The sequence below is a fragment of the Condylura cristata genome, unplaced genomic scaffold (genome assembly GCF_000260355.1).
Source record: "Condylura cristata isolate star-nosed mole 26May11 unplaced genomic scaffold, ConCri1.0 scaffold00017, whole genome shotgun sequence".
Classification (NCBI taxonomy): Eukaryota; Metazoa; Chordata; class Mammalia; order Eulipotyphla; family Talpidae; genus Condylura; species Condylura cristata.
The window spans coordinates 6,122,505-6,140,114 of NW_004567118.1; the positions used below are offsets into that span (position 1 = coordinate 6,122,505).

The 17,610-nt window shown below is 54.8% G+C and overlaps 2 protein-coding genes across 2 annotated transcripts in view; one reads left to right on the forward strand and one right to left on the reverse strand.

The window, feature by feature from the left end:
- The first annotated feature begins 4,734 nt into the window (after positions 1 to 4,734).
- PNPO (pyridoxamine 5'-phosphate oxidase) lies at positions 4,735 to 11,369 on the forward strand. Its single transcript, XM_004684283.2, has 7 exons — positions 4,735 to 4,982; positions 5,952 to 6,076; positions 7,729 to 7,828; positions 8,511 to 8,564; positions 8,794 to 8,922; positions 9,214 to 9,284; positions 9,468 to 11,369. The coding sequence occupies exons 1-7, from the start codon at positions 4,845 to 4,847 to the stop codon at positions 9,634 to 9,636; spliced, it is 786 nt and encodes a 261-aa protein (XP_004684340.1). The 5' UTR covers positions 4,735 to 4,844; the 3' UTR covers positions 9,637 to 11,369.
- Positions 11,370 to 13,520: 2,151 nt separating this feature from the next.
- PRR15L (proline rich 15-like) overlaps positions 13,521 to 17,610 on the reverse strand; it is a 4,591-nt gene continuing 501 nt past the window's right edge. The window contains exon 2 of the mRNA XM_012726149.1: positions 13,521 to 14,518. Coding sequence (XP_012581603.1) covers positions 14,185 to 14,487 — 303 coding nt within the window. The 5' untranslated portion in view covers positions 14,488 to 14,518 and the 3' untranslated portion in view covers positions 13,521 to 14,184. The remainder of the gene's footprint in view (positions 14,519 to 17,610) is intronic.

Genomic DNA, 17,610 nt, shown 5'->3' on the forward strand with positions numbered 1-17,610 from the left:
TCTGCTCCCCACTCTGTCTCTGGTGAATCCTGTCACCCCCTGCACCTCTGGCCTGTACCCTAGTTCTGTATGCAGAAATAAATAAATCAATCTTTAAAAAAAAAAAAAAAGTACATCAGGGCCAGTAACTGTCAGCCTTCCCTCGCCGGTAACATACCCCACCAGGAGAGCCCCCTACCTACAAACTTCCTTCCCCCAATATACATCACAATGGCAAAACAGGGTTTAACCCGTTGCCAAGAGATCATCAAAATGGAGTGGGCACCAGCCAAAGCTGGTGGGGCAGCCTCTGGCGAAGGGAGTCTGTCCCAGGCTCAAGTTCTCTTCCTGGTGCTGTTCCTTTGCAGGCTACAGGTGAACCAGGTTTGCAGCCACCCCCCGCCCAGATGCATGCCTCCACGTTCTGCCTGGTACCTTTGATGGCACTGGCCACCTTGATGGACAGACGATGAAGGTGGTGTCAGCAAGGATGTGAAGGCCAGTCCCCAGACTCCCTGGAGAGGTAGAGCAGCTCCCACAGCATTGCTGGGGCTGCCAGGTGACCTGGTGGCGGTTCCTCTGGCAGGTACTGGTGACACAGGCCTGGAGTGAGGGATCAGCTCTGTCCACTTCAGGACTGCTGCTCTCCTGGTGGATTGGAAGGGGAGGCCCAGTCACGAATCTGCCTACCTGCCTCACCCCGACCCCCAGAGGCTGACAGTGCCTGTCTCCTGTCTCTCCTGGAATTCAGCACACAGAAGGGTGCACTTGCTGTTGAGCAGGCACAGGAATGCATTGACCTTGTCCCCATTCTCTAGCCCCAAAAGCCTCGGGTGGGTCTGGATCTGACACCACCAGCTTTTTGAGGCCCCACCACCATAGTACCTACATCAGAGCCCATCAGCAGCGTGTCCCATGGTTCAGACAGCACACCAGGGCCACCCGCCCACACCAAGGCGGCAGCCCAAACCTAGTGGACTGCTGGAGATGGGGCGTAGTACCGAGGGCTCCCCAGATGAAGGTGGGGACATGGGCTTGGAGTGGACATTCACTTGGGCCTGAGAGGGACCAACACATACTCTTCTGCTCCCTCTCTTGCCTTAAAATTTCTTTTAATTTTGAAGCAATTTTAGATTTACAGAAACCTTACAAATAGAGTACAAAAATTTACCACACCCTCCATCTGGCTTTTCCTAATGCTGACCTCTTACATAACCATTACACAATAATGGCAACCAAGTAGTTAACATGACATAAGAAGAGTGAAAAATGAAGCAAACAAGCAAGATGACCTCACTGGCTTCAACATTTGAGTGGACATGCAAGGCCTGTGAGGGGTTAGCCACATAATCGCAAGCGGGACACTTGGATAAGAGTTGCTTCCTCTGCACCCTCCCTGTGGGGCCCTGATAACCATACCCTCGGGTGCCGGTTGGCAGAGCACAAGTTTCCTGCCAATGTGAGCCTCTACCCCAAGGCTAGGCCCAAGAATTCCTTTGCTTGGGGCCCCACTCACCCCTACTGGCCTGCCTCGGGGCTTCTGGAAAGCTGGGGCTCTTTCACCAGGTGAGTCCCCCTCTCCCAGGCTCTTGCTTCTCAGACACTCTCAGCTTCCTGCCACCCTCTACCACCCAGAGGGTCAAGAGTCATCTGAGCCCCATCATCAGCCCTGATGTCTCACCTTAACTGGCTCCACTAAAGGTGGGTGTGCCATGACACCACACACACTACAGGTCTCACCGGGACTTGGTCCTCCCGTGTACCTCCTGCAATATGCCCCACGTCAGTAACCAGCACCACTAAAATCTGGGTGCCCAGTCAGTCATGCTGCTGAAGGGGAGCCCACCTCTCAACCACCCCCATGCTCAGATTCCTGGCTTCCCCTGCATCTCCCAACATTGGCCACCCAAGCTGCTTCCAGGGTGCAATTGTTAAGACAGAACTGAAATATGTCATTCAACCAAACAATTAGAGTAAAGGGTGATTCAAGAACACAGACGCAGAGGCATCAAGAGGATTCAGGCAAGTCAGGGCTTCCGAACCCAAAAGCCCCCGTTTTGTTATTAGATGTCTCCTGTCTCCATGCAAGTCTTTCTCGAGAAGAGATGGATCGTTTCACCAAGCTGAGTAGGGGAGAGTGGCAAAGAGTTTCAGGAAAAGCAGTAACAAAGAATTCATTTCTCCCATGCAGAATAAACCCGGGCGGGCACGCTCCCCCCTTTCTCTTGCACTTCAAGGCTGCTCGGTGAGCCGGACACCAAACACGAGGCAGAAAAGCACAACATGAGCCTATGCAGGTCTTCAGGACAAAGGGGAGGATACAAAAAGGCGCTTCGTATCTTCCTCCCTTGGCACCAACTGGGCGAGAGGCTATCAGAGTCTAGGACTTTTTCTCCCCATCTGGCCTTTACAAAACAGGGATTGGATACTCTGGTTCAACAACAAGACGGAATTAAAAAATTGCTGCTGTGGTGGAGTAGCCTGGCCCTGGCCACCTGCCTGGCACCCCGAGGCTCGGCCTGCTGGTCCAGCCTGATTTCGTGCCGGCACTCCCATGTCCCGAGTCTCACCAGGGCTCCTTCTTCACACTGGACCCCCTTTCTGCCAAGCCCCATCAACTCTCCATCTGGCAAATGCCAACAAAGGCAAATCAAAGGTCTGCTCCCTTTATGAACACCCTCCTGCTCACCTGACCCCTGGAGACCACGACCTCCTTTATTGTTCTCCTTTCACTCAAAGAAACCTCGATTAAAGTATGGTACCCCTTCAACTCACTGATGTGCCTCTCCCCAGAGACTACAAGTCGCTGTGGCCAGGAACCCTGTCATCTTCATCTCAGTATTTTTCAAGCTCATTCACAGATCCAAAGAAAGTCTTTACCAACAGTGTACTGAGTGAAAACATAGTTATGCCACTATTTTTTAGTAAAGATTTGTTTATGCATACAAGAACTGGGATACAGGCCAGAGATATGGGGGGTGAGAGGATTCACCAGAGACACAGTGGGGAGCAGGACAGGCAGATTGACTGAAATACACTGCTGAGGGGAGCAGCGAGCGAGACAGGAGAGGTCTGCTGTGCCATGTTGGCCAGCTCCCTGGCCGGGATCCAACTCCTGCTGCTGTGGCTGTGGACAGGGTCATAGTGTTGCGTTTTAACCCCATGCACCACCAGGGAGGGCCCTACCCCACTACTTCGACCTCTTGACTTTGAAGCAAATCATTCCAGTGCTTTAGTCTTGGTGCCCCAGAATCCTGGCTCCAGGGGCGCATAGCCCATTAAGTGCTGAGTGTGCCCCGCGAACAAAAACATCTGAACTGAAGGGCGCTAATTACTGCTTATACACGTTCAAGTGCAGGGAACTGGGAGGAGGGCCGGCAGCCATGCCCGTTATGTGGAAAGACATCAATAACAAAGTCCAAGCGATTCTCCCATCAATAAGAATGTACAGTCAACTCTCCCTCAATCATTTTGACGAAGGAAAAACAAAGGCAGCACAAAAAATCTCCAATGAGTGGAGAATTTGTAGATCAGCACCATTAAGCCATCATTCTTTGGAGCAAATTTGTCTTTCAGGTTTATATGGTTCAAGCTGTGAGCACGTAGTAAGTGATGACAGGTATCTACGACAGAGCTTTATGAAGCTTGGCTGTAACACAGGCACCTGGTCAGGGTTCCTCTTACCTGGCACGTCCTGTGATCCCTGCCTAGACGGCTCTTGCAGCATCCCTGGCTGTTGGTGGTGGAAACCAGGATCGCAGAGAAGCCTTGACCCGAGGCTGCCTCAGCCAGGTCAAAGCCGGAGTGGACACTGGCAGTTGCCCCCTTCCCAGTTCTGCATTCCCTGCCAAGAGTGGCCTTGCACAGCTCCCTGCTCCACTGTGGCTCCGGCTATGGCTGGGGTGGATGGGGAACTGGATTCTGACTACCTAGAAAGGTCAAAAGGGGGGGGACACTTGGCAAAGATGGGGGCGGCCCGGAGACGTTGGACAGTGAGCACCTTTCCATTTACAGAACAAGGCTTGAAGTGAACGCTGCCCCATCAGCAAAGAGAGCAGCTTGCTCCGAGCCTGGTGAGGGAAAGGAGGCTGGAGGTGGGGCCAGAGCTGGAAGCGTAGGATGGCTTTAGTCTGCTGTCTTGATCCCAAATTTCCTTCTTCCCACTACCCAATCATCCCTCTTCCTCCTCACCTCACAGTCTCCTCCGGATCTCACTGCACCTTAGACCCTGGCGTCCCTTCCCTCCCCGCCCCTCCACTCTAGACACCTACCCCCTTGTGTTCCACAAGTCTCTCCAGCCTCTCCCACCCTGGAGCCCCAACTTCTTCCCCAATCAGATGGCCCCTTTCTCTGTGTCCCCCCAACACCTTGCCTCAGAGCCTAGCCCTCATTCTATTTTCCATTTGCCACCTGGGGGGCCCTCCTGCACTAGGCTCGCCTTCAGGGGCCCACTGGAGCCGTCACTTAATACTGACCACTCTCCTCACGCCCCGGCGGCTGGCGCCCCGCCCGCACCTGGGTTGCTGCAGTCACTATACCTTTAACAAACCTCCACGTGCGTGTTAACGGCGGTGACAGCAGCGCCCTGTCTCCTTGTTCCCGCCCCCGAAGCGTCGCCATTGGCTAATGGGTTCTTCTGTTCTCATTCTGATTGGCTCCACTCCCTGAGCCCTTGGCCAGTGGCTTCTTCGCTCCTGTCTCCCTCCTCCGCCCTTGGGCTCCCATTGGCTGCGTGGATTTAAGCCTGTTACCTGGGCTAGGCGACGAGCAAACCCTTCCTGGGTAGACTCGCAGGCGGGGACATTGGTTCCGAATCCAACGGAACCCAGCGCCGGGCGACGCTAGGTCACGTGGCCGGAGGCCCCATGACGTTCGGGCTGCGGGGCGTCACCGTGACGTCCTGGAGACCTGTCGGGTGGCCTCGTTACCTCCGCCACCTGTGCAGCCTCGGCGCCGTCATGGACCTGGGACCGATGCGCAAGAGCTACCGGGGGGACCGGGAGGTAACGGATCTATTGCTGGAGCGAGGGAACTGGGGCCCCGAGTCACCCCGGGGGGGGGCGGGTGGGGAGGCGCGGAGAAGCCGGTCAGGGCTTCGGCGGCCGCCCGGGGGGCGAGAGAATTTGCTGTCACTGTCGTGGAAGAAGGGGTGGGTAAACAACCACCGGGGCAGGGCTTCGCGGAGAGCGAGGGCGAGGATGGGTCGGAGAGGCAGCTGGGAGTCCTGGGTCAGAGCGGTGCGCTGGAGACGACCTGGCTTGGAATTCAGCCCCTCGCGGGTGCATCACCTTGGACCCTGTACTTAACCTCTCTGGACCTCGGCTCCCGCGCCCGTGCAGTGATCGTTCCTACCTCCCAGAGGGAGTATGGATTTGATATTTGTAAAGTGCTTAGGGGAGAGATAATGAGCCTTTGACGAGTAAAACACAGGGAAGGGAAAGTAACTCATGGAGGAGAGGAGAAGGCTTCTCGCTCCCACTGCCCTGGTTCCCTCCGCTAACCACTTGGAGAAGTTCTTTTACCTTTCCCTCCTCAGGAGAGGAACCAAGAAAGCTGCTTTGGAACTGGGGTTCAGAGCCTCAGTTACTAAATCTGGTTGCATGGGAAGCATTTCTGGAGATGCTTGTTTAAAATGCAGTTTTCATGAAACCTCGGACCTACTAAAGAGCATTGATGGGGTGAAGCCCAGGTAGCTGTTTTCTTTTAGGCTTAGTGGGTGATGGGTTTGACACCCATAGCATGAAAGTCTGTTCATTTGTCACTTGTCGAGCGACCTGGCAAGTTACTCCCCTTTTATGCCTGTTTCCTCACCTGTAAAGTGAGACAAAGAGAACCCACTTCTTGGTACTGTTTTTGTTATGAGATTGTTATTATGAGAACTGATGAGTTAATATTTGAAAAGTGTTAAGGACAGTGCCAGGTACACGGTAAGCACTCTCTGTGTTCATTAAGTGAAGTAATACTCTTACTAGGCATTTGAGGAGGCTCATCTGGCTTCCCTGGACCCCATGAAGCAGTTCGCCGCATGGTTTGAGGAGGCTGTTCAGTGTCCTGACATAGGGGAAGCCAATGCCATGTGTCTGGCGACCTGCACCAGGTGAGCATAGACAGGACCCTTCTGTGGATGGGTGTAGGTGAAGTAGGAAACTTAGAACCTCAGTTTGGTGAATGTCAGCTTTTTGGTTCTGGCTCTATTATTGTTTTTTAAGATTTATTTATTTATGCATGCAGAACTGGGGTATAGGCCCAGAGGTGCAGGGGCAGTGAGAGGATTCACCAGAGACAGAGTGGGGAGCAGGATAGGCTGACTGACAAGGGGAGCTGTGGGTGGGTCAGGAGAGGTCTGCTGAGCCATGCTGTGGCTCGCTTGCAGCGCTGAGCTGTTAACCTGTTGTGCCACCAGGGAGACCCTCTGGCTCTGTTATTAACTTGTGTGTAGCCCAAACAAGTTACTTATCCTCCCTGGTGCTTCTGGTCTTTACCTGTAAACCTTGCAGCAGACTTCACTCAGTTTCACTTCGGGAATTCCAGTTTTAATCCAATTCTTAAAATGCTGTGTCTCCTTTATCTCTGGCCACTCTTACCCTTGCCTTCCTTATCTCAATTCCTTCTGTCTCCTAAGAGCTCTGGCTAGAACCTCTCCACATGCTCTCTCTCCCTTTCCTGAAACCTGCACAGTGCTTGACTATGTCATTCACTTGACAGCCAGTCATCTGCCATCAGTAGAACAGAAGCGCTAGCCTCTCTTTTAGCTTGTGTCTGCCCAATTCCTCACTCGAGTGTAAGGCAGGGCTCTCTCTAGTACTCTGCCAGGTACCCCCCAGAGCTCTGGGCAGAGAACCTGATGTAGCTACACCTTCTCTGTCCCTCAGCACTGACCAATCGCATTATCATACTTTCAGGTCTTGTTTGTTTGCTAGAGCTGCCACAACAAAATACCAAAGACTGGGTGACTTACACAACAGGATTTTATTTTCTGGAGGCAGAAGTCCATGATTAAGGTGCTGTCAGAGCTGGCTTCTAGTGAGGGCTCTCGCTGGCTGGCAGCGGCAACCTTCACTCCATGTCTTCATGCTTCCCTTTGTGAGTGCAGGCAGGAGAGCCCTCTGGGCACCCTTATTGTAAGGACACCAGTCCTATTGGATTAGAGTCACCCTGTGATCTCAGTTAGCCTTAATGACCACCCCCCACCAAAGGCCCTGTCTCCAAATGTGGTAACATTAGGGATTGAGACTTTTTTTTTTAAAGATTTATTTATTTGTGCATACAGAACTGGGGTACAGGCCAGAGGCTCAGGGGTGGCGAGAGGCTTCATCAGAAACAGAGTGGGGAGCAGAACAGGCAGATGGACGAAGTACACTGCTGAGGGGAGCAGCAGGCGGGTCAGGAGAGGTCTGCCACACCATGTGGTCACCTCCGGGGCAGGTGGGATCGAACTCATACGGAAGTGGCTTTAGCTTCTCAGTGCTGTGCTTTAACCCGCTGCACCACCAGGGAGGGCCGGGATTGAGACTTTAACACAGACTACTAGGGGGACACAATTTAGTCTTAATGGGCTTATAGGGGCACACAGTTCAGTCTTATCAGGCCCCAGGCAGTGATCATACTTGCTCCTCCAGGACATATCTGTAGGAGCCCAGACTGTACTAAATTGGATAAGTGGGCAGCTGAACAGGTGCTCAGCCATCTTGTTGGGAGGGGTGGCGGTGAGGGCACGGCTCTGACCATGGCACTCTGCTCTTTGCCCAGAGATGGGAAGCCCTCCGCCCGCATGCTGCTGCTGAAGGGCTTTGGCAAGGATGGCTTCCGCTTCTTCACTAACTTCGAGAGCCGAAAGGGAAGAGAGCTGGTGAGGGTCGACAAATCCTTCCTGGGCCCTCAGGACCCAACTTTTGCCTCAACAGTTGCCTGTTAATGCCAACCCCACCCCACCCCCCAGCTGTGCCAGGGCTCTGTCCAGCCTGCAGGCCTGTGCTCTTGCCAATCTCCTTGTGGGACAGGGTGCGCTCTGTGAGCACCCCACCTGTCATATTTAGCCTGCTGTTCTCTGGGTCTCAGCCCCTAAGTTACTACCTCAGGAAAGCCTCCTCCACCCCGCTTTGGGCCCTTGCCCTGTTAGCTGCAGCTTGCCTTCTGCGGTTTTTCATTGCTAACTGCATTTCTTTTTGTTTATATAATCTCCTCTGCTGAACAGTAAGCTTTGTGGGGGCAGGGGCCGCCGCTTTCGGACCAGCCCCTCTCCTGGTGTGGAGCACAGGGTCATGCTTCCTATGCTTTAGTTAGTGAGTCCAGATGAGAGGCCTCTGACTCCACGCCAGCACGCATGCAGTTCTGAGGCTGTGAGGCTGTGCAGCCTCTGGAGTCTGCCTGCCTGAGGGCTCCCACACAGCTCAACCCTGTGAGTCAGGACACATTACCGAACCTCTCGAGCCTATTTCCAGACCTAGGTCTGCCTTTGAGATGTCAGTGAGCACATCTCACTGGGGCAGCTCCCTGGGTCCTCAAGGCTGCCTGTGGGTTTTCCCTTCCAGGATTCAAATCCCTTTGCTTCCCTTGTCTTCTACTGGGAGCCCCTGAACCGTCAGGTGAGTGAGTAGTCCCAGGACAGCCAGGGGTGAGCCAGGTGGGGAGGCCCCTGAGGGAAGCTTCCAGCTGGGAAGACTTCCTGCCTCTCAGATGGTGCTCAGTAGCTAGCTAGTCTAGCTGGCACCCGGAGGAACTGGGCTGTGTGGATAATAACAGAGAGGAAGGAGCCCGTGCTGGCGGGAGGGCGGGTGCATCGCCTGCCATCTCGCCAAGGCCACCACTGAACAGGTGCGTGTGGAGGGCTCCGTGAAGAAGCTGCCTGAGGAGGAGGCCAAGTGCTACTTCCACTCCCGCCCCAAGAGCAGCCAGATTGGGGCAGTGGTCAGTCAGCAGAGTTCTGTGATCCCAGACCGGGAGGTAAGTGCGGCTCTGTGGTCCTCCAGTTGGGAAGGGCTTTGGGTCATCCCCAGAGGCTATCCCCCAGGGCGCTCTGCCTCCTGTGAAAGACAGTCTCCCTGGGAACAACCTCCCCTCTTCCCAGGAGAGGGGCCTGAAACAGGCCTTCTTTGTCAGCCCTCAGAGGACAGAGGCCAGCCTGCCTCGCTCACCTCTGTCCCCAGTGCCTGGCACAGAGCGCATCCTCGGTAAAGGGATGTTAAATGAATGGTTGATGGGATCTGGCGCTTCTTCCATCTCCTTCCCGGACAGTATCTGAGAAAGAAAAATGAGGAACTGGAGCAGCTCTACCAGACACAAGAGGTGCCGAAGCCAACTTACTGGTGAGTGATACCCGGTGGTCATCCAGAGGGGGTACGGGACCCTCAAAGCCACCCACCCGTCTGCGGAATTACATCTTCTCTCTGGTGATCCTGTCAGCTGTATTCCAGCAACGTCCTTCAGGGGACCTGGATGGTGGTGGTAGGCGATGACCACAGAGCACCCAAACCCATTTCCCCTTGTAGGGGTGGCTACATCCTGTACCCACAGGTGATGGAGTTCTGGCAAGGCCAAACCAACCGCCTGCATGACCGGATTGTCTTTCGCCGGGCCCTGCCCACAGGAGACTCTGCTGTGGGGCCCATGACCCGCCGCGGGGAGGAAGACTGGCTCTATGAGAGACTTGCGCCCTGACTCCCAACTGCTGTGCCTGGAGCTGGGCCTGGTGCTCAGAGAGGGTGTGGGATCTGGCCCCAGGCCCTTCTGAGCCCAACCCTTTCCCACCCGGCCCCATATATGTGGCTCTTTGGGGTTCATTCCGAGCTCCTGTACCCCATTACGTGGGCTAATGGGGTGTCACAGTGTTAGAGCCACAAATGGAAAATAATCCCCAGTAACTTTTTCGCGTGAGTGACTAGGGTTTACTGGACTAGCATCTCTAGGGGTCCAGCTGCGGTGAGTGTCTCTTCTGTTGACTCCGGTGGGTTCTCAGCAGCAGGTTACCACGTGACCTGGCTGCGCTGGCCACAGCCAAGCAATCCCAGCATAACACATCTAACCGATTGATTCTCAACAATTTGAACTTTTGAGATGGAGAGACCCAGAGCCTGGAGTTATTGTGGCCAATCACTCATGACTCACTGATGACGGACAAGGAGCAATAGCCTCTGGCTGCCATTCTTACAATTCCTTAAACATCCTTCTCGCCCACATCTGGGCTGTGCAAGTCCTCTCCCTGGTTCAAAGCATCCTCTCTCTCTAAAATGAAATGCATTTTGACCTAAACTAGCCAGAATCACATCCTGTTGCATGTAACTGAAAGAGCTATAACTAACTCGTTGACTAATCAAATATTGTAATAGCGCGTATCCTACTGATAGCTGCCTTCCATTAGCTGAAGCCTAACAATGTGGAAAGGAACTTGCATTTATTCTCTTTAGCTCCAAGGACCTCTCAGTAGAAGATGCATAGATGTAGATTTTATCTCAACCAGCCAGGAGTTTTTGTGTGGGTACCTCCAGGCCCAGAAGATTTAATCAAGCTCTACTGCCCATATTTGTTTAAGACAGTTACATGTGTATATGCACATACATCACTTTCTGAGTGTAAAATGAAGTTACAGCGACGATGCCTCTGCCTACGCTCTCATTCCCTGCCCTGCCCCACTCCCCACCTCTGCAGCTGATGACTCCAGATCACTCCTTTTCAACTACACCGGCATTTCCTGGGGAGCTTTAAAAACCCTGGCGCCTGGGCCCTTCCCTCAGAGATGCTTTTGCCCCTCTCAGGACAGCCTGGGCTCTTAGAGGCACCCGGGGGTTCAGTGCAGTGAATGCTGAGTGCTGGCCTCTCTATGCGCCACAGCCAGGGGCGTCAGCACCGCCTGCCCCAGGTCCACTGACCCCTGTTCTGCTTCTGACAAGACCTCAGAGACCAGATGCACTTCTCAGCCTCTGCGACTCCCCTCCCCACACCTGGGTTCTCTGCCAACCCTCAGCTGAGGTTATGCTGAACTGCTTGCCTCCCCTGAGCACAAATCTGGACCAGAGGCCGCTGGGGTGGGCAGCTACAGGCTGCAGAGGGGGCCAGGCTGGGCCAGTGTTTGCTGTGACCAAGCCAGGACCTGATCTGACTCACTATTCTGTAAACCCCGCTTCCTTCCACTGTGGGGCTCTGTTGCAGTGGCTCTGAGACTGACAGGCTCCTCCAAGGGTTGATGAACCCCCCCCCCCAAAGCCTGAGTTCAGGAAAGCGAAATGTTAACCCTGTGGCTGCCCGCAGGAGAGAATGCAGGTGTCCCCTGCCTTACTGGAGACTGTGGACCCCCTCCCTCCCCTCACCCCTGCTTTGAGCCCTGGCTCAGCTGGTTCTTTCTGCCATCAATCACTGTGCCAAGTCTGTAATAAAAGGCTATCAGCCATGTGTGATTTTAATGTTCAACCTAGTTGGGTTTTGTGTCCCCAATACCCCCAGGGGAGCTAGGGGATTCAAGCGCCTCCTTCCCGGCTTCTGGCCATGGAAGTCGGTGTCCGTCCGGCAGGGGGAGCCCGCTGCCCAGGGTTGGCCCCTTCCGGGCAGTGCAGGCCAGTTCAGTCCGGCCCCTCCTGCCTCCCCTTCCCCCCTTTGGGTCGCGTCCCAGTGAAACTGTGGTCGATAACCCGTAGCCTCTCCCGCTCCTGCACATGTTTGCACTCTCGGTCCCTCCTTCTCTGGCTTCTGAAAACTTGCTGGTGACTCCTCTGCTGCCCCAGGCAGCCAGCGCTCCCTGGGCTTTTAGTTCCCACCCCCCACAGTCCTCCCTCCGCCAGGTTAGGGGTATGTGTGGAGTTTCCCTGGGAGATTCCTGCAACATCACCCGGGCTGTTGTGCAGGGTCGCGCACAGGGGGCACAGACCCTCTGGTGGCGTCTGCGCTCTCTGTTAGGTAGAACAGAGAGCTAGTGGCCAGGGGACCGGCCTCATCCCCATGGTCGCCTCACGGAACCCCCAGGATAGGCTGAAATGGAGAGCCCTACAGTCTGGGAACTCAAGGAACACCAAAACCCTGTTTGGTTCCAGAGTCTATGTAGCCCCTCAAACGCTGCTCACCTCCCAAGGCCCCAAGCTGCAGGCATTGTCCTCTCCCCCTTCTTCTGGGGGTGCTTACAGCCCTTCCCTTGTCTGAGTCTCAGTTCCCCATCTCCCAGCAGATGAAAACCCAGACTGGAAGGGGCTGTGATGCGGGGTTCTGGGCTCCGCCAGCCTTGCCTTCAGTTGCAGCACCACGGCAGGTGTCCCACCAGGCCATTGCCCCACCAGGCCATTGCCGAAGCCTCTGCTAAGTCACCTGGGAAGTGGGGATCTCCCCAGCACCTGGCCGGAACTGAAGTGGATGTGGAAGCTTGTGGAGCACTTGCCCCTGGTAAGTGCTCTATGAATGGCAGTTGTTAGCTTGAGCAGGGCTGGGGGGTGAGGAGTGGCTCCTGCAAGGACAGCTTTAGGGGTTGGGTAACCGGTGGGACCCTAGAAAATTCCTGGTGTTGGGTGGGGTGGGGGAAGGGGCCTTGGGCCTTGAGCCTCCTCCCCCTGTCTTCTGCCCTCACCTGAGAGCTCCCCCAGCCAGCAGGGGTGAGGCCACCTAACAAAGGCCCCCTTGTATGGTCTGTTTGTTTTGGTAATAAATTTCCTGAGCAACAGCTCCCTGGGGTGGGGTGTCACAGCAGGCTGCAAAGAGCCACAAACTACATGGTTTAGTCACAGCCTTGGTCTCTCCCTGTTCCCAGGACAAGCCCCAGAGAATTGGCCCATTTTTTGTTTGCCATTTCCTGGGGCCCAAGAAAGGGCTGGGCCTCACCGCAGAGGAAACTAGCTCTGTCCTCTTCCTTGATCAGAAGCTAGGGAGCACAGGGGAGTTTTTTAATAAAAGAAAGTCGCCCCCCACCCACACCCACATCCACCCTCTGGGCCACTCTGCAGGCCACTCCCTGTGAAATAGGTACCAGTACCAGGTGCTATCACAACCCTTTTACAAAGAGGAAACCAAGATTCAGGGGAGGTTTTAGTAGTGGTGGTGGTTTTAAATGTTCCCTAAATTGCCAACTACTAAAGAGTGGAACCAGGATTTGAGCCCTGGTCTCAAACCAAGCCACTGTGTCTTGGGGTCAGTCACCAAAGATCAGTGCTGCTGTCCAGGGCCTCTCTGACCCAAAGGGTAAGCAGCTTCTCTCTGGGCTCCCTCCCCTCCCAGAGGCTGTGGATGCCATGGGGGTGGATGGCACTGGTGCTGATTTTCATACCCGGGGACCTTTAAAAGGGACAGTTTGAGCACAACGCTCCACGTGACTTACATGAAGGGAAACAAAGGCGTGAAATAGCGCGATAAAAGCAAGACAGGAGCAGAAAGAGGCTCTCTGCTTTGAAAGCGTCGTTTATTACAAAAAGAGAAACCTACCATTATTTTTTTTTAAACAAAATTCGAGGCTCCAGGACTCATCCCTGGGGCTGATCGTCTTAAATACTAGTAGGGGAGGAGAGAACTGGCTGCTTCTAGCTCCTTCCAGAGTCCCACCACCCCTCTTCCAGTTTGGACCTGTGGGCCAGTGTAGCTTGCCCTTGAGAGTAGTGTGGGGACCGTGGGGGCCCGACCCTGGCCTTCTGCTGCATCTCCCGGCAAGTGTCAGGCCCCGTCGTCCTCCCCCCTCGCCCCCCTGCACATCTGGAGGCAAAGTTCCAGGAAGTCTCCCACTTGTGTGAGGAGGTGAACTCAAATGCAGCGTCTCCACCTCTGGCTCTAGGAAGCCACCCCGCCTCTCATGGCTTCTGGAAAGTCCGCTCTCAGAGTTGGTGCAAGAGCAGTCACGGGGTAGAGAAAGTAGCAGGAGCAGCAATTCAGTGTCACCCTTACCCGGGGTCCTGCCTGGGAGGGGGTGCGGTCTGTCCGGCTCCCTCGCCCACTCTCGCCATGCCCACCTCCCTGTGGGCACTGCCACTGCTCCAAGGAAGGTTGTCCTGGGGTGGGACTTCTCATCCTCCAACTGGAGTGCCTTTGTGTGTGGTGGGGGAGGTAGGAGGACTTGGTCCTCCCAGGCCTTCCAGAAAGCTGCGCTGCATAAATACAAACTTAAAACCAGACATTTCCTGCCAGCAGGCATCAAAGCCCCGGCAGCTTCAGCTGTGGCCACAGGGGCCAGCGTGGCAAGCGGCCTGCCTCAGATCCAGCTGACGGCAGGGAGTGGGAAGGGGCTCGCGTCCTGCTTGGCCCCCTTCACTGTCTTTTGCCCTCCCTGTCATCAAACAGGTTGGGGTTCTCTGCCAGAGTGGCCCGGACTTTTTTCTTCTCCTTGAAGCGGCCAGAATTGGAGACTTTGACGTGCTTTCCCTTTGTGTTCTTGTCCACAATCTTCTCCAGGCGGGTGCTGAAGTCACTGGTGGGGCTCCCACTGTCCGGCCGAGGGGGCTCGGGGCTGCCCTCCGTTTGGGCGTAGGTGTCAGGGCTCTCATACAGCACCTTGGGGGTGGATTTCTTTTTCCGGAGGAAGGTTAGCTTCCACCAGCCAACTTCCGTCATGGCGCTGGCTCCGTGGGCCGAGGTGGGCTTTCTGCGGGGGAGCAAGAGGTGGGGGAGAAAGGGGTCAGAGGTGGGAAGGGGAGAGCTGCCCTGGAACAGTCCTCTCTGGATTCCTAGTCACAGGCTATTTTTCTAGCCCAGGCATGAAAGCCAGAAGGTGCAACTGAATGATCCCGGACCCAGGTACATGATGTGCCGCCTTCAAAAAGGCAGAGGTGTCTGGGCACGGGCAGGCAAGTTGACAGCAACAGGGAGCCCGCGAGCCAGGCAGTGGGTAGGGGGAGCAAGCTCACAGGGAGCTCAGGGCTGCAGGAAGGGGAACAGACACCCCAGCACACAGCACCCGCCTTCCACCTGCACCTAGGCTGGGGGGGAAGGCGGGCTGTTGGCTGCTGCCACAGGGGCACAAAGCCACATGAATTTTGCTTGGAATTCATTACAAAGTTAAATAATATCCGTGACATTCAACGTAATGTGGACTGGCCAGCGGTGACCTGGAGGAGCAAAAGTTGCTACTGGGTCTTGTCTAAGAGGGAATGGGGAACCCTGGGACTGTTCTAGCTTCGTGGCCTCTGGCAAGTTACCTCTCTGGAGCTCAGTGTCTTCATCCACCCTTTCTAGTCCTAACATTTACCTCTGAAGTGAACCCGGCCAGAGGCCAACCTGCTTTGTAAAGGAAAATTTACCAGTGATAATTACTGAAGGACAGCCCCTCCCCCACCCAGCTTCCTCAAGGACAGGCCTTTGGAAGGGAGCTGCAAATTCAGGACATCTGGTGGGCCCAAAAGGTACCTGTGAGTGGTGGTTATCACAGATTGGACCCTCTACTGCGACACTCAACAGAAGAGGGGTACCAGGGCCGAACTCGGCTTCTCCACTGACTCCCTCTGTGTCCTGGCTGGGACTAGGGAGGCCTCACCTCTTACTAGTTTGCAAAGTGGGGCCTTCTCATTCATGGACATTCTGGGAGAGGAAGTTCCCTGGACAGGCCTGAGAGTTGGGAGTGTCATTTGGGAGCAAGAAGTCACAGACTAGAGAAAAGGGGATCAACGAAAGCTGGCGGGGTGATGAGAAATGGAGGCCTCGCGGGGCCTGCAGAGTCTGGTTCTCAAGACTTCTGAAAGTGCCTCTGAAGGTCACAGGGAAGTGAGGTGTAGTAAGAGGGCCCCCGAAAGGAAAGCCAGAGGGCAGTAGGCTTGAGCACAGGCAAATTAATCAGCGAGTTTTAGAAATGAATGGTTTTAACTCCACTTTTCTTTTTGAAAGAAATACTCTATTTTTCTGCATTACAGGTTTTCCAATATGAGTATGGACTTTTCTGGGGGGAAGGTGGGATCAAATTTGGGGAAAATGAAAGCAGGGTGCTCATGTAGGGCTGAAATGACTTGAGGGCCTGCTCCATCAGCCTTTTGCTTCAGAGCTGCCCCCCCCCCGCCCCTCCCCAGGCCCACCCACCTGCCCAGAGCACAGGCGCCTAGATTTCCCACACTTTTGTCCAGGGAGCCGACCAGACACTGCCAGCCCTGTCTCTCTTGCTGAGCTCCAGTGGCAAGAGAAGCCCCGGGGGATCTCTTGTGCAGCTCCCACTTAGAAAGGGAGGCTTAGGCAGGGTGGGGGGCGGGGGCAGATAAGTACTTTGAGGGCACCTAGAGAAGTGAGCACACACAGGGGACAGCCTGAGAGGTTTGCTTTGGCAGTTTGCCCCACCTGGGTTTAACACAGCCTTGCACAGAACTCAGTGTTCCAGAATGGGTTTCTGGAAGGAGTTATGGGGAGGGCAAAGAAGGGGAGACATAGTGCTTGTTTGGTCTGCGGGTGCCCCAGTCACTGCCTGGTCTGTGGCCATGGCCCAGGCCCATCTGCCAAGGAGCGCAGGGAGTACAGGATCCAGCCTAGCCCAACAGTAACACCAGTCTCCTGGACCCCTAAGTGAAAGTGATTCCTATCAGTGCCAGTTAAATATTCCCTCTTTAACAGGTGTTCCAGATCGGCATCCACAAGGCTTAACTTTCCTTGAAGGTGAAGAAAAAGGAGTGACACATCATAAAGAACGTGTCATAAAACCATAAGGAAGATAGGAGCTGACCTCCACCAGCGCAGAGGCCTTGAACACTCGTCTCTCTAGGAGGCCCTTTGCCAGAGGCTGTTGTCCCTGCTGACCCAGTTTTGACCCTGAAGACACTTGCAGCAGGTAGCAGGCATTTGCCCCTTGCAGCAGGTAGCAGGCAAGCTTGACACATGAAAATCTGAATTTGCAAAACAGATATTAGAGGACTAGTCTTTGTTTGACAAAATAACCCAATTGTAAGAGTCTTTTAAAATAGTGTGCTGCCCCAAGATACCATAAATCTGATTTGCTTAAGGAAAAAAAGTGATGGGATCTACCAACTTCAGCTAGCCAGGGTTGCTAAGAGCTAGACACCCATAGTCACAAGCCCATGGCCAATGACAGGAGGCTGAGGGGACTGGCCTGGGGGCCTTTGGTGACACGCGGGCTCTGTGGTCACCTGGTACAAGGCCCTCTGTTGCCTTGGGGGCCTGCAGTCCCTGGCCTGATGGAAATCAGCCCCTGAGGACGCCAGCTATTCATCCAGCACAGCTTTGACGCCCACAGAGCGCCTCACGGGACTGCCTGCCGCCCGCTGCCTATGCAGCACTCAGCCACTCATAGGGGCACCCCAGGGCAGGCCCTGCCACCCCAGCAGAGTTCCGTAAGCTGCTCAAAGGGCCTTGCCCAGATTGGACTGGGCCCCTTCTGAGCGGGAGCAAGTTAACCATTGATTGGGGGTAGAGATGGAGGGGTGAGGGCTAGTGGAGGGAGCAAGTCATCAGCTTCTGTGTTGTAAGGCAAACCTAGAGCCCCCATCCTTCTGCAGACCCCTGATGGCGCTTCTCCACACTGGATAGGCTGGGGTACGCTGGGAAGAACAGAACCTTCCTACCAGACTTCCAGAAACATCCTCTAGGCTGGGGCTGGGGGTAGGAGGTGCTAAGCCCCAGCTCTGCAGGAGTTAACAGAGAATTGCCCTGGAGTGAGACTTTCCCAGAAGGAATGCTGCTGGAGGCCTGGACTGATGCCAAGAAGCCAGTAGGATGAGCCCCAGTTCTGCCTGCCCACCTAGG

Coding starts and splice junctions, on each gene's coding strand:
- PNPO (XM_004684283.2), top strand. CDS start 4,845: ATGACGTTCGGGCTGCGGGGCGTCACCGTGACGTCCTGGAGACCTGTC. Junction 8,565..8,793: donor GGGAGCCCCTGAACCGTCAG/GTGAGTGAGTAG, acceptor ACCACTGAACAG/GTGCGTGTGGAGGGCTCCGT. Junction 8,923..9,213: donor CTGTGATCCCAGACCGGGAG/GTAAGTGCGGCT, acceptor CTTCCCGGACAG/TATCTGAGAAAGAAAAATGA.